We start from the raw sequence: 14947 nt of genomic DNA, 5'->3' as shown, positions 1-14947 counted from the left end.
GTACCCTCTGCTCATGGCAAATACAGAAAGCCCATGTGCAGCGAGGCTGACCCAGTGCAGCCAAAAATAAATAAATAAATATTAAAAAGAAAAACAAAGAAATTGTAAGTAAAGTGTGTTATTACCAGTCATGCGCTGCACTAAACACTGGATAGACATTTTTAACCACTTAAAGGACACAGCAAACCATCAGGTACATATGATTATCATCCCCAAATTGGTTAAACAATTTGCCCATGCTCACTGCATCAGTTAGGGTTTTTAGCGAATGAAACTTTGACTATTTGCCAGCTCAGAGGATGCATGGAGTCAAGCTGAGAAAATGGTGGGGTAGATGGAGCCAAGGGGAAGAATCAGCCTTCAGACCCAGTAGTGAGGATAGAGCTGCTGTTGAACACCATTGTTTGGGACCCTGAACTCCACTCCTTGTTACTATGCTTCCCTACTGACCAGGGCACTGGCTTTCATTGTGGGTGGGTTCTTTTGCTAAGATAAGCCCTCCACTGTTACCGCTTCCTGGAATCCCATGCACTCGATTCAAAGAACAAAAAGGGAATCTAATTGGCTGAGCCTAGGCCACGTGCTCACACCTCAGCTGCAAGAGAGGCAGGAAAACAAGTATTTGAACAATGGGAGGTGACACTGTCCCTCCACAAGACCGCTATGGTGACAGGATTCCCTCCAAATGGGAAGATGAGACAAGATGAGACTGTCATGAACGGTAGACAAGACAAAAAACCCCAGACAAATCTTTACAGTAGTCACATAGAGAGCAGCTCACAGAGGTGGATTTGAATTTAGGTTTGTTTGACAAAAAAAGGGCTTCCCTGATTGCTCAACTGGTAAAGAATCCACCTGCAATGCAGGAGACCCTGGTTCGATTCCTGGATTGGGAAGATCTGCTGGAGAAGGATAGGCTACCCACTTCAGTATTCTTGGGCTTCCCTTGTGGCTCAGCTGGTAAAGAATCCACCTGTAATGCGGGAGACTTGGGTTCGATCTCTGGGTTGGGAAGATCCCCCGGAGAAGAGAAAGGCTACTCACTCCTATATTCTGGCCGGGACAATGCCATGGACTTCAGTCCATGGGGTCACAAAGAGTTGGACACAAACTGAGTGACTTTCACTTTCACTTTTGACATAAAAGTTTCAGGTTTTAAGAGCAATGCTATGAAGTCATTCTATAAACCCCCTTTCTTTCAAAAGAAAGAAAAGTCTGTTAAGGTCCAGTGTTTTTATCTAATTCTTTGACTCCATTCCCTTTGGCTTGTCTAGAATTTTTCTCCACCAGAAACCCTGTTTTCTTTCGTATTTTCAATATCTCTTGTTATACAGTGTATTTCACCTCAGCTTAAAAAATGATACGTTTCCCACTCTTTACAAATATCTTCCCCTTGATCTGGACCCTTTTGGAGAGAGTTCTGAGTTTGAATCCTGACTGCCTCAGTGGCCCTGGTTTATTCATGTTATCCCCCGAGCCATGGCTTCATCCATAGTCATACATACCTTTTCCTTGAAAGGATTAACCCCAGATGATATTTAATACATAGTTGATGGTATTCTTATAAACAGTGATTCCATCACGGCTGGGGGTGGGAAAGGGTAGTAACTACAAATGGGTGTGAGGGATATTTTGGGGGTGATGGAAATTTTCAAGATTCGACTATAGTGACAGAGGTACAGATCTGCATAATTCATTGCTTTGTACACTTAATGAGTGGATTTTATGGCATGTAAATTATACTTCAATAAACCTGTTATAAAATAAGGAGAGTCACAAGAAAGTGACCCTCATTTCTCTGATCTTACCTGTGCCTACTTTCTGTAGAAGCTCTTCAAATTTTTCTAGGCAAGAATCACTAGAGGTTTCCTTTTGACTGGCTTCCTCACTTAGAAGGACCCTTGCTATTCCAAGTCTGAAGAAACAATGGGAGACCAGGTTGTGGATAGAAGTACTATAACTGAGAGCCAGTCAGATCTGAGTTCAAATCCTGAAATCCCCATTTGGTCAGAGTTGGGCAAATTGCTTGTGCTTCTGTACTTTAGTGTCCGAGCTAGAACAACGAGGCAGGAACACTATTGGTGTTGTGAGGATGAAGTGAGACTATACTTGTGAAATACTTGTCACCAACCTAGCAGAGTGAAAGTGAAAGTTGCTCAGTTGTACCCGACTCTTTGTGACCCCATGGACTATATAGTCCGTGGAATTCTCCAGGCCAAAATACTAGAGTGGGTAGCCATTCCCTTCTCCAGGGGATCTTCCCAACCCAGGGCTCGAACCCAGGTCTCCCGCATTGCAGGAGGATTCTTTACTGTCTGAGCTACTAGGGAAGCCCAACCTAGCAGAGGGTCAATGCTAATTAGCTGGTTATTGTGGCCACTCCCATAGCTTGGGAGAGAGTGTCTTCTCTGAGGGCTCCAACTTTCAGTGGTGTTTTCCTTCTCTCACACCTTTTATGTGAATCAGTTATGCATATATATGTATCCACTCTTTTTAAGATTCTATCCACATATAGGTCATTGCCGAATATTTAGTAGAGTTGCCTGTGCTACGCAGTAGGTTCTTATTAGTTATCTAGTTTATAACAGTGTATAGTATCTTAAAGGGTCCAGCTCTTATTCAGCTTCTTCTGAAGCTTGACTGAAGGGGCACAGTCCACATGCTTTCTCTACACTCTAGAATGACTTGAGTTGCCTCCCCTTTAGATTATTTCTTATAACCTTATTCAATGTGTAAGATATTTACTCAGTCTACAACATTTTTGAAGCACCTGCAATGTGCTAAGTGTGTCCGAAATTGCTAGCTCTTCTCTAGTATCTGTCTTCCCCTTCTTCTTAGTAAGACAACCCCTGAACTTCAGCTAGCCATGGTTGCCCAGAATAAAGAAACTATTTCCAGCCTACCATCCAGCTAGATATATCTGTTTGAATGAGCTCTGGCCAATGGACTGGAATGGAAGTGATGTGTGCAGATTCTGGATGGGATCCTTAAAGGAAAAATGGTGCACTTCATTTCCTTCTTTCTCTTCTTCCTGAGAACCAGAGCATCATATGAAGCTGCCTGATAGGAATGGCACAGCATCAAATCAGAAGGAATCTTGTGCCCTACTTTTAATGGCATGGTTTTTAGTTTAGTCACTAAGTCGTGTCCAACTCTTTGTGACCCCTTGGACTGTAGCCCACCAGGCTCCTTTGTCAGTGGGATTTCCCAGACAAGCATACTAGAGTGGGTTGCCATTTCCTTCTCCAGGGGATCTTCCCAACCCAGGGATTCAACCGAGGTCTCCTGCATTGCAGCCTGGCTCTTTACCAATTGAGCTGCCAAGGAAGCCCTTGCTTTTAGTGATGAAGCTTTTTACATAAGAAAGAAATTTCTTTTACATAAGACAGAAATCAATGTCTGCCTCTTAGAATTACTGTTTGGGGAGATAATGTATTAAAACAGTTGAATTAATATCCTGATTAATACACCAGGTGATATTATTATGGGCACTGGAGTCGCAAAGCAAATTTCTGACATTCTAATGGGAGAGGCAAAGATTAATCATGTAGAATAAATTGAAAAGGAACAAGTGACTATATGAAGGTCACAACACAAGTTATTATGATACAATGTGACTGTGTGTGTGGGAGTACCCTTAATCTAAGGTGACCAGGAAAAGCCTCTCCGAGAAGTGACATTTAAGATGGGACTGAATGGTGAAGAGGAGCCAGTCTGAAGGAAGAACTTTATAGGAAGAGCAAGTTATAAATGCTAAGGGTCTGAGCTGAGAATGAGATTGGCAAGTTCAAGGTTCAGAAAGACATACACGTGTGAATTTTCTGTTAGAAAGTTGAGAATAAGAATTTTTAAAAAATTAAATATTTGACTTAGGGACACAGGGCAGGGGGCATGGAGTAAGGAAAGTGGTAACATGGAAACATACATTACCATGTGTAAAATAGATAGCCAATAGGAATTTGCTGTATGACTCAGGGAACTCAACTTGGGGCTCTGTAACAACCTAGAGGGGTGGGATGCAGGCGGAAGTGGGAGGGATGTTCAAGAGGGAGGGGACACATGTATACCTATGTCTGATTCATGTTGATATTTGGCTGAAACCAACATGATACTGTAAAGCAATCATCCTTCAATTAAAAACAAATAAATTTAATTAAAAAATTAAATGTGTCTTGATATGCATTAATTGATTAATCCCTTTGTGGATCTCAAAAGGCCAAACGGCTTTAATTTGCCTGTCTCCTTACTAGGAGAGAAAAGCCCTTTTGGCACGGATGCTGGCCGGTTTCCCACGCTCTCGTCTCGTTCTTTGCTGCAGAATCTGCTACACATTGTCCTTCGGCTTGTTTGATCTGATATAAATCCTCTTCTGCTGTAATTCACTGCCCACGGTCCTGCCAATGAAAACAAGACTCATCCCTGCAGAGGATAGCTCTATTCTCCACAGCCTGCAGCACAACCACGTCCTTCTCCTGTGACCTTCCAGTCATGAAGTTTCTTTTCCTGTTTCTTGCCATCCTTCTGGCCATGGAACCAGTGGTATCAGGTAATTCGGGTGTCTCTCAAATGTCTGGGATCTTGGTCATAAATGTCTCTCCCTCCTCTTCCCCCTCACTGTGGACAGCATCTGAAGCCCTTTCTCAATTCATGTGGTTTTGGGACGTTTTCTCATAATCATCTCATGTTCACATCTCTCCCTGATTCTTTTTTTTTTTTTTTTGCCAAGGTAGGGGGATGGAGATATTTGGAGTACCTAACACTGAAGGGAAGGCTGGTATTCTGCTGGCATCATGGAGGAGGGCTTAGGGGTAAAGGGTCTGGTGTGGGTTGGGGACTTCTTAGGGGTTTGGGAGATTACATTGAAGGTTGAGGGTGAGTTGTGATGGGTGGCAAGACTTTGGATTGGAGTGATAGTGGGAAAATGAGGAAGAGCCAGAGGCGAGGAGTTGGGCTTCCTTGATGGTTTGGAGTAGGCTGGAGGGGGTATGGAATTTTGAGTTGAGTGGATTTGGTGTTAGGAATTAGATTGGGGCTTGGACTGAGGTTGAGAGTTGGTACTGGATGGTGCCCGGGTGCCTGAGGTTCAGCTAGGTGATGGAATGCTGCTTAGGATTGAAGTTGGTGACTTGATTAGACTTGGGTTTGACCGGGAGTTAGGGCTCCAGGGGCATTGAGTTGGGTAAAGCTGGGAGTTCTAATTAAAATTGGCCTGGGTATTTGAGTTTGAATTGGTGAATTCAATTTTGAGTTTGAATTGGTCAAGGAGGATTGGAGATTGAGTTGGGTTGGAGTTGGGATTTGTTGGGTTCAAGCTAGACAACTGATAAAGAGCTGAATCTGTGGAAATGTGAGGGACTCTCTTCCATTCCCTAATAAGACAGATGTTCACTGTTCTTTTCCCATCATTCCCAAGCTCTGTTAGGTGGGAACTTTATTGGCATCATTTGATCTCAAAGTTAGGAGCAGGAGGTGGGGGGATAGGAAGACAGAAATGTGAGATTATGAAAAAGGCTTTCTTAAAACCCTTGAGTTCCCAACCTTGGAAAAATTGCCTCAATTCTCTCCCCTTATGAGGTCTCTTCTCTCCCTTCCTGGGACTGGGTCTAGCATTAACTCTCTCCCTCCACTCCTCCCCTGAACTCCTACACCTCCTCTGCTTCCCCTTGTCTATCCAGCTGAGGAATACTAACATCTACTTAATGGGTGTTCCTATGTCCAGAGGAAGAATGTTGGATGAAGGGAAAATGCCGGTTGGTGTGCAAAAATGATGAAGACAGTGTCACACGCTGCTCAAATCATAAACGATGCTGTATCCTTAGTCGTTATTTGACAATCGTACCAATGACAATTGATCGAATCCTCCCTTGGACCACTCCTCAAGTGAAACAAGAAGGAGACAGTTAAGGCCAAACTTGTCAACACAGGGAAGATACATGGAAATCGTGGATAGAGATGACTTTGTTTCCTGTTCTTTAGTTCCTACATTCCATTAAAACTTGCAAATCTGTTTCTTGTGTCTGTCAATCATGAGGAATGATACTCCAAATGGATTGAGGGTGGGGAAATGGCAGGAAGGGTGTTAAGAGTTAGTAAAGAGATGTCTCTGGGGCTTGGCTGCGGCAGTTGGGTAATTATTGCAGTTCTGAACATAATTCTTCATCTGCCAGCTGCAGGGAAGGCTATTGGAGCTGGAATGGACTGAAGAGCATGTGTGGGAAGCCAAGAGACTTAATCCCTAGTGAGTGGGAGCCTCTTTAGGCTGAGACAGTTGGCCTGGTTTTAGAGTGAATGAGCTGGGGTGGACAGGGACTTAGCTGAGCCCAAATCCTTGGATTTCTAGGGAAGCTGGCTGACATGCCTTTTGATGCTCAAGAGACCACAGCCCAAAGAATCAGAAGGTTTCCAAGTACTAAAGAAGGATAAAGCACATAAATTTACTCATTGAAATGATAACTCAGCTTCATTTCCCATGGCTGCTGCTCACAGACTTTCTCTTTCAGCTTTTACCATCCTCCCCTGCCCCTCCTGCTGCCTTGGTCCATGGTTCCCCTTCACCTTGTCCCCATCACTAGGCTCATCTCTGTGATAAACTCCTTCTCATCCTTCAAAGCCCAACTAATGCCCCTACCATTAAAAGTGTGCATAGGAGCTCTGTCTCACTGTTTCTTAACGATTACAATAACAGTAGCTATAAAATAGTTGTCATTGACACTTCTTATGTGCCAGGCACAGTGATGGGTGCTTATAGACTTGAAATCATCCTATTCTTACACAACCCTCTTAGTATCCCTATCTTACCATTGCAGAAACAGGTCTAGAGAGGTGATATAATCAGCCAAGGTTGCGCAACATTAAGATAGAGAAGGTGTTCAAACTGAGTTCTGACTGGCTTCACAAAGTGTTCATCTTTTTTTACTTTTTAATTTTAGATATGTTGCTTTTATTTAAAAGAATAACTACTTGACAAACTCTTAAATCAAAGTTTGAACCAAACTCACTCCTCTGAAATAACTCTGTGAGGTTGGTATCTGCAGAGCCGCGGGGACCAACACAGTCCTTTCTTCCCAGGTTGTTTCCAGATGCCCACAGCAAGCCATTCTTAGGGCGCGCATTGTGTTCTTGTGTAATTATTCGTCACTGTTCCCTTCTCACTAATCCCCAAGTACACACACACCAGATGGAAAGCCTTGGGGGTTGAGATCACTCTTATTTACATCAGTATGCCTGTTGTTAAGCCCAGCACTTGGGTCAGATTTGACATAGTGGGTCCTGGGTGAATGAATAGGTGAATTATGAATTCACATGTGAAAGTACAAGTGGATTTGGTGTGTGGGGGGAGTTTTATAAATAGCTGCTGCATCAAGCATCATTCAGGGTAGGATCCTTTCTGGGTTAGAGGGATCAGAGTCCCACTGTCTCAGGTGAATTTGGCTCCAGCTGGCATATTAGGAAGGTTGCAGAGCAGCTCTGGAGCCTTGCTCAAGGGGATTCTTACAATTTATTCATTAGTTTGCTCTTAAAATACACAGGTTTCACAGTTAGAAAGGGAAGAGCCTAGGGATTCCCCAATACCTGGGGCCTGGTGTTAACTTCTTCACACACAGACAGTCATACTCTCACCAAATTAATTCACTATGAGGCATGGCTTTTTCACTCAGTCAACAACATTTATTAAGAACCTCCTCTGTACTTTAGGTAGAGACAGCCATGGGGAGTGATACGATGGTGGGATGAAAAAAGGGCTTGGAACTCACTGTTGAGTCACCATAAGTCTTCAGAAGACACATAACTCCCTTGTCTGAATCTCTGAACTTGAGTCTCTGGGGTCTGGGCATGTGAAATTTTGAAAATTCTCTTAGATTATTCTTTTGGGAAATAAAACCCTAGACCCCACAACTCCCCGTCCTGTATTCCATATAGCTCCTAAACTATGAAAATCTCTGGCCTAGGCAACTTTCCTCTGTCTTCCCATTTCACAGATTGGGAAACTGAGGCCCAAGGAGGAAAAGTGATCCATTTTCAGAAGTGGGTCCAAGACAATACTGGGATAAATATGCAGATTTTCTCTGGCTGCTGGTGAGAGGGCTGCAGGGACATTGAAGGTGATGTTAGGTTGCCATGGTGATAAGAGAGCGGTGGGGCACAGTGATGGGGGCTAGTAGGAGTGCAGGTGCTAAGAGGTGCAAAGACCCCAACAAAAGCTTTGAGGGTAGTTTGAGCACTTTTGAAACTTCTTTCTGGAGTGCCATGGCCTTTCTCCAAGGGAGAAAGGTTGAAGCAGGCTGGCCTGCTTGCTTTACCATGTCAAAAGCACTCTTCTGTGTACACTTTTGGGTGTAAATCTCACATTGGCCCTTCTTCTCAAGGAAAATGGAAAGGGATCTTTTCTCCGGGGATATGGCAGAAAGAATTGTTTTTGCTTTTGGAAGGCCTACTTGAATCTTTCTTTTTATTCCTTGTAGGCTGAGAGATGAAGAGGAAGAGTAGAAACGTTGGCAGGGGAGAGCAGAGCCCCCTGGGGTGGGGGGGTTGACCTGGCAGCTGTAGAAGCATTGTGATCCCAAAGCAAGGAAGACTGGGTGTCCATCCTGGACTTTTTTTTCAGGTTGATACATAGGCCTGGTATAACATCAGCTCAAGTCAGCCTCTGTTTGTACAGCAGTACAACTGATACTGGTGCAATGAATGTGCCTACTTTCATGACATTTTATCACAAGTCATAATAATGGTCATAATAATGTGACCATTATTATGATCAAGATTACAGAACCCTTCTGTCACCAAAAAGATCTCCCTCCTGCTATTCCTTTCTAGTGGCACAGACTCTCCTCTTTGCCCTCACCTTCTGTCACTACCCCTAATCCCTGATAACTACTAATCTGTTTCCCATCTCTATAATTTTGTCATTTCAAGACTTGTATAAATGGAATCATATTTGATCTTTTGAGACAGACTTTTTTTTCACTCAACATTATGTTCTTGAGATCTACCCAAATTATATGGATCAATGGTTCATTCCTTTTAATTCTGGGGAGTTCTAGACAGTGCATTAAGGCAAGAAAAGGAAATAAAAGGTATATAGATTAGAAAAGAAGGAAAAAACTGTATTTGCAGGTGTCATAATGATTTATGCAGAAAATACAAGAGAATCTATGAAAAAATCTAGAACCAATGAGTAAGTTTAGTAAGGTCACAGGATACAAGATAAACATACAATGTTAGTTGTATTTCTAATGATGATACTACCTAAAGCAATCTATAGATTCAGTGGAATCCCTATCAAATTACCAGTGGTATCTTTCACAGAATTAGAACAAAAAATTTCTCAATTTGTATGGAAACACAAAAGATTCCACATAGCCAAAGCAATCTTGAGAAAGAAAAATGGAGCTGGAAGAATCAACCTTTCTAATTTCAGACTATACTACAAAGTTACAGTCATCAAGACAGTATGTACTGGCACAAAAACAGAAATATAGACCAATGGAACAAGATAGAAAGCCCAGAGATAAAACCACACACTTCTGGGCACCTTATCTTTGACAAATGAGGCAAGACAATACAATGCAGAAAAGATAGTCTCTTCAACAAGTGGTGCTGGGAAAACAGGACAGCTACATGTGGAAGAATGAAATTAGAACACGTCCTAACACCATACATAACGATAAGCTCAAAATGGATTAAAGACCTAAATGTAAGACCAGAAACTATAAAACTCTTAGATGAAAACATAGGCAGAAGACTTTTCAACATAATTCATAGCAAGGTCATCTATGATCCACCTCCCAGAGTAACAGAGATAAAAGCAAAAATAAACAAATAGAACCTGAAAGTGAAAGTGTTAATTGCTCAGTCATGTCCAACTCTTTGTGACCCCATAGGTTGCAAAGCCTATGGGGATCCCCCATAAGCTAGAGGAACCCCTCCAGGTTCCTCTGTTCATAGGATTCTCCAGGCAAGAATACTAGAGTAAGTAGCCATTCTCTTCTCCAGAGGATCTTCCCAACCCAGGGACTGAACTGGGGTCTCCTGCATTATAGGTGGATTCTTTACCATATGAGCCACCAGGGAAGCCCATAAATGGAACCTAATTAAACTTAAAAGCTTTTGCACAGCAAAGGAAACTGTAAACAAGATGAAAAGACAACATATGAGAGACAACAGAATGAGAGACAATAATTGCGAATGAAACAGCTGACAAAGGATTACTCTTCAAAATATATAAGCAGCTCATGCAGCTCAACATCAGAAAAACAAACAACCCAATCAAAAAATGGGCAGAAGACCTAAACAAACATTTTTTCCAAAGAAGACATCTAGATGGCTAATAAACACATGAAAAAAAAATGCTCAACAATGCTTATTATTAGAGAAATGCAAAGCAAAACTATAGTGAAGCATCACCTCACACCAGTCAGAATGCCCATCATAAAAAAATCTACAAAAAATACATGCTGGAGAGGATTTGGAGAAAAGGGAACCCTCCTGCACTGTTGATGGGAATGTAAATTGATCCAGCCACTATGGAGAACAGTATGGAGATGCCTAAAAATCTAGGAATAAAACTACCATATGACCCAGCTGAGAAAGCCACAATTTAACAATACATATGTATTCCAATGTTCATTGCAACACTATTTACAATAGCCAGGACATGGAATCAAACTAGATGTCCATCGACAGATAAATGGATAAAGAAGTTGTAGTACATATATACAGTGGAGTATCAACCATAAAACAGAACAAATTTGAGTCAGTTCCAGTGAGGTGGATGAACCTAGAGTCTGTTGTATGGAGTGAAGTAAGTCAGAAAGAGAAAACAAATATTGTATATTAACAGATATGTATGGAATCTAGAAAAATGGTAGTGATGAACTTATTTGCAGGGCAGGAATAGAGACCCAGACATGGAGACAGACTTATGGACACAGTGAGGGAAGGAGAAGGTGGGACAAACTGAAAGAGCGGCCATTCTTTACCATATGAGTCACCAGGGAAGCCCATAAATGGAGTCTAATTAACCTTAAAAGATTTTGCACAGCCAAGGAAACTGAACAAGATGAAAAGACAACCCTCAGAATGAGAGAAAATGGATTAATCTTCATTTTTATATACATTAACATTTGTAATATATACATTACCATTTGTAAAATATCATATACATTATCATTTGTAAAATGGGCTTTCCAGGTGGCGCTAGTGGAAAAGAATCTACCTGCCAATGCAGGAGATGTAAGAGATTCAAGTTTGATCCCTGGGTTGGGAAGAGCCCCTGGAGAAGGGCATGGCAACCCACTCCAGTATTCTTGCCTAGAGAATCCCATGGACAGAGGAGCCTGGCGGGCTACAGTCTGTAGGGTCACAAAGAGTAGGACACGACTGAAGCAACTTAGCATACATGCATGCATTTGTAAAACAGATAGCTAATGAGAAGTTGCTGTATACCACAGGGAGCTCAGCATGGTGCTCTGAGACAACCTAGAGGAGTGGGATAGTGTGGGAGGTGGGAGGGAAGTTCTAGAGGGAGGGGACACGTGTATACCTATGGCTGATTCCTGTGGATGTGTGGCAGAAATGAACATAACATTGTAAAGAAATTATTCTCCAATTAAAAATAAATAAAATTTTAAAATTAGTTATATTGCTATGTCCTATCACAGATCATATGAACACTGAAATTAAAAACACATCAGTCACAATCACTCCAAAAAATAAGATGCTTAAGTGAATATCTAATAAAACATGTACAGAAATTGTACTGAAAATTACAGAATGTAGATAAAAAATCAAAAAAGATATAAATAAATGAAGACACACTGTGATTATAGATTGTAAGATTCAGCTAGGAAAGATGTAAATTCTCCTTAAATTTATAGATCCGTTTTATACAATTTCTATCAAAATTCCAATAAGGTTTATTGTGGATATAGATAAGATTGTCTGTTCTATATTTCATCTGTAGAGAAATTGGCAAAGGAATGAGAATGGCTAAAACAAAGAACAAATGTGGAGAAATTATTCTACCAGATTTCAAGACTTACATAGCTAAAGTAACCAAGACTGTGTGGTCATGGTGGAGAGATAGACACACAGTTCAATTGAACAGAAAGAGCCCTACACAAGGGCAACCAACTGATATTTCACAAACGTGCAAAAGTAATTCAATAGAAGAAAATGTCTTTTTCAATAAATATTGCTGGAGCAATTGGAAGTCTGTAGGCAGAGAAAAAAGGCTCTCAACCTAAACCTAACAAGTTACACAAAAATTAACCCAAAGTGTATCATAGATTTAAAAGTAAAATGTAAACTTCTGGAAGAAAACACAGGAAAAATGTTCGGACCTAGGGCTAGGTGAAGAGTTCTTAGAGATGAAGAGCATAATCCATAAAAGAAAAAAAATAGATTCAATCAAAATTTAAAACTTTCATTCTGTGAGATCCTATGAAAAGGACAGATGAAAAGACAAATTAAAAATTGGAAAAAAAATTGGGTGAAATATTTGCAAACCACATATGTGACAAAGAACTTGTATCTAGAATATAGAAACAACTCTCAAAACTCGACAGAAAAAAGTACACAAATCAATTGGAAGAAAAACGTGAAAAGATATTTCACTACAGAGGTTATACGGATGGCAAAGGAGCACATGAAAAGATGCTCAACATCACTAGCAATTAGAAAAATGCAAATTAAATTAAGACCACAATGAGATTCCTTACATATCTATCAGAACAATTAAAATTAAAAATAGTGACAATACCAAATGCCAGCCATAATGCAGAGAAACTGATTCTTTTATACATCACTTTAGTGAATGTTAAATGGTACAACCACACTCTAGAAAATAGTTTGGCAGTTTAAAAAAAAAAAAACTAAACTAAATATATAATAACTATACCACACAGCAAATGTACTCTTGGGCATATATTCCAGAGAAATGAAAATGTAGTTCCAAAAACCTATAGACAAGTGTTTATAGCAGCTTTATTTATTTTAAGGTATTCACTAAAATGGGTTTTATTTTTTTAAGCCAGTTTTAGGTTCACAGCAAAATTGAGAAGAAGGGACAGAAATTTCCCATACGCTGTCTGCCCTTACTCATTCAAGGCTCCTCTATTATAACATCTGCCACCAGAGTTGTGCATTTATTACAATTGACATATCTACATTAACCCATCATAATCACCCAAGTCCATAATTTCACATGAAGATTCACTCTTGGGATTGTACATTCTGTGGATCTGGACAAATGTATATTGACATGAATCCACTATAGACTATTTGCACCATCCCCCACATCATCGGTGCCCTACATACTCATCTCTTCCCCCATTCCAACCCCTGGCAACCAATGACCTTTTAATCATATACTTTTCCAGAAAGTCACATAACTGGAATTATACAGTAGGTAGGCTTCTTGGTTCAGCTTCTTTCACTTAGTGATGTGCATTTAAGCTTCCTCTGTGTCTATTCATAGCTTGATAGCTCTTTTTTTTTTTTTTTTTCCGAGCTGAACAATATCCCATTGTCTGGATGTGTCTTAGTTTATCTTCTCACCTACTGAAGGGCATCTTGGTTGCCTCCAAATGTTGTCATTTATGAATAAAGCTGTGTGCAGATTTTTGTCTGGACATAAAATTTCAAGTCCTTTGGGTACAGAACAAGGAGTTCAATTGTAGGATCACATGGGTAAGAATATGCTTAGTTTTGTAAGAAACCACCAAGCTATACCATTTTTCTTTCTCACCATCAATGAGTGAGACTTCCTATTGCTCCACTTCCTTGCCAACATTTACTGTTTTCAATAGTCTGAGTTTGGGTCACTTTAACGGGTGTGAAATGATACTTATTACTGTTTTAGCTCTTTATGCTTTCACTATGCTCCCTGACTTGTCAGATTTGTTACTGCTAAATAGAAATTAACTATCTGTATTTTTTTTTTTTGGCCAGGCAGACGTCACATGCTTCGATGCATGGGTGACTTGGGAATCTGTAGACCTGCTTGCAGACAGTCTGAAGAGCCCTACCTCTATTGCAGAAATTATCAACCCTGCTGCCTCCCTTTCTATGTAAGGATAGACATTTCTGGCAAAGAAGGGAAAAATGACTGGAGCCGAGAGAATCGCTGGCCAAAAGTATCTTGAGTGCTAGTGGTCCACTATCCTCAACCTGCTGCCAATACTCCTTTATTAAAATTCGTGCACCTGCCACTCTTGTGTGTTTCTCATCCATTGGAAAATATAGTGAGAGATTAAGTTTTGCATGGTAAGATATCTTTCCTATTCTGGGTTGCCATTTCCTTCTCTGGGGGATCTTCCCAATCCAAGGGTTGAATCCATGTCTCCTGTGGCTCCTACATTGGCAGGTGGATTTTTTTCTTTTTTAAGCACTGAAACACCTGGGAAGTCTTTTAGGTCACTATCCAACTAATTTACTCAGATACAGGAAAATGCAAAGATTAGAGCCCCAAACTGTAAAAAGGGAGGGAAAGTGAATGTTGCTCAGTCATATCCAACTCTTTGTGACCCCATGGACTATACTGTCCATGGAATTCTCCAGGCCAGAATATTGGAGGGGGTAGCCATTCTCTTCTCCAGGAGATCTTCCCAACCCAGAGATCGAACCTAGGTTTCCTGCATTGAAGGTAGTTCTTTACCTGCTGAGCCACAAGGGAAGCCCCTCAGATTGTAAAACACACAAAGAAATAAGGCACCGTGAATTTCAGTTAGCAGAAACCAAAGGCCAGAGATTCAGCCTTTCAAAGACTTAAAATATTAGAAGTAGAAGTATGTGGTACTTTCATGGACCTTTCTGAGAAGAGATAGGGTGTGAATATATGTTTGTGCCAACAGGGGGAGACAAAGCTTTCAGCAATAAGGTGGACAAAAGGACCCACCTTTTCACCCCTAGTTAAGGGATCATCCCAGTCCTTGGATGTCCGTATGTG

The 14947-nt window shown here is 40.9% G+C and overlaps 1 protein-coding gene across 2 annotated transcripts; it reads left to right on the top strand.

The window, feature by feature from the left end:
* The first annotated feature begins 4384 nt into the window (after positions 1-4384).
* On the top strand, positions 4385-14210 carry DEFB119 (defensin beta 119). 2 transcript variants are annotated; one of them, NM_001101661.3, is made up of 2 exons: positions 4385-4546; positions 13951-14210. In NM_001101661.3, exons 1-2 carry the CDS (start codon positions 4489-4491, stop codon positions 14142-14144), a joined length of 252 nt encoding a protein of 83 aa, NP_001095131.1. In that variant the 5' UTR covers positions 4385-4488; the 3' UTR covers positions 14145-14210. The 2 variants fall into 2 exon arrangements, with proteins under 2 accessions (NP_001095131.1, NP_001095829.1); NM_001102359.2 differs by lacking the exon at positions 13951-14210 and adding an exon at positions 5720-6007.
* Positions 14211-14947: the final 737 nt, after the last annotated feature.

The sequence above is a fragment of the Bos taurus genome, chromosome 13, assembly GCF_002263795.3.
Source record: "Bos taurus isolate L1 Dominette 01449 registration number 42190680 breed Hereford chromosome 13, ARS-UCD2.0, whole genome shotgun sequence".
NCBI classification, from domain to species: Eukaryota; Metazoa; Chordata; class Mammalia; order Artiodactyla; family Bovidae; genus Bos; species Bos taurus.
Note: the sequence above shows the minus strand (reverse complement) of the source record. Positions and strands in the feature narration are given on the sequence as shown.

What these genes read in the sequence shown, in the direction of transcription:
- DEFB119 (NM_001101661.3), top strand. Translation starts at nt 4,489, where the DNA reads ATGAAGTTTCTTTTCCTGTTTCTTGCCATCCTTCTGGCCATGGAACCA. An exon ending in CATGGAACCAGTGGTATCAG is followed by an intron (nt 4,547 to 13,950) that starts GTAATTCGGGTG and finishes TTTTTTGGCCAG; the next exon opens with GCAGACGTCACATGCTTCGA.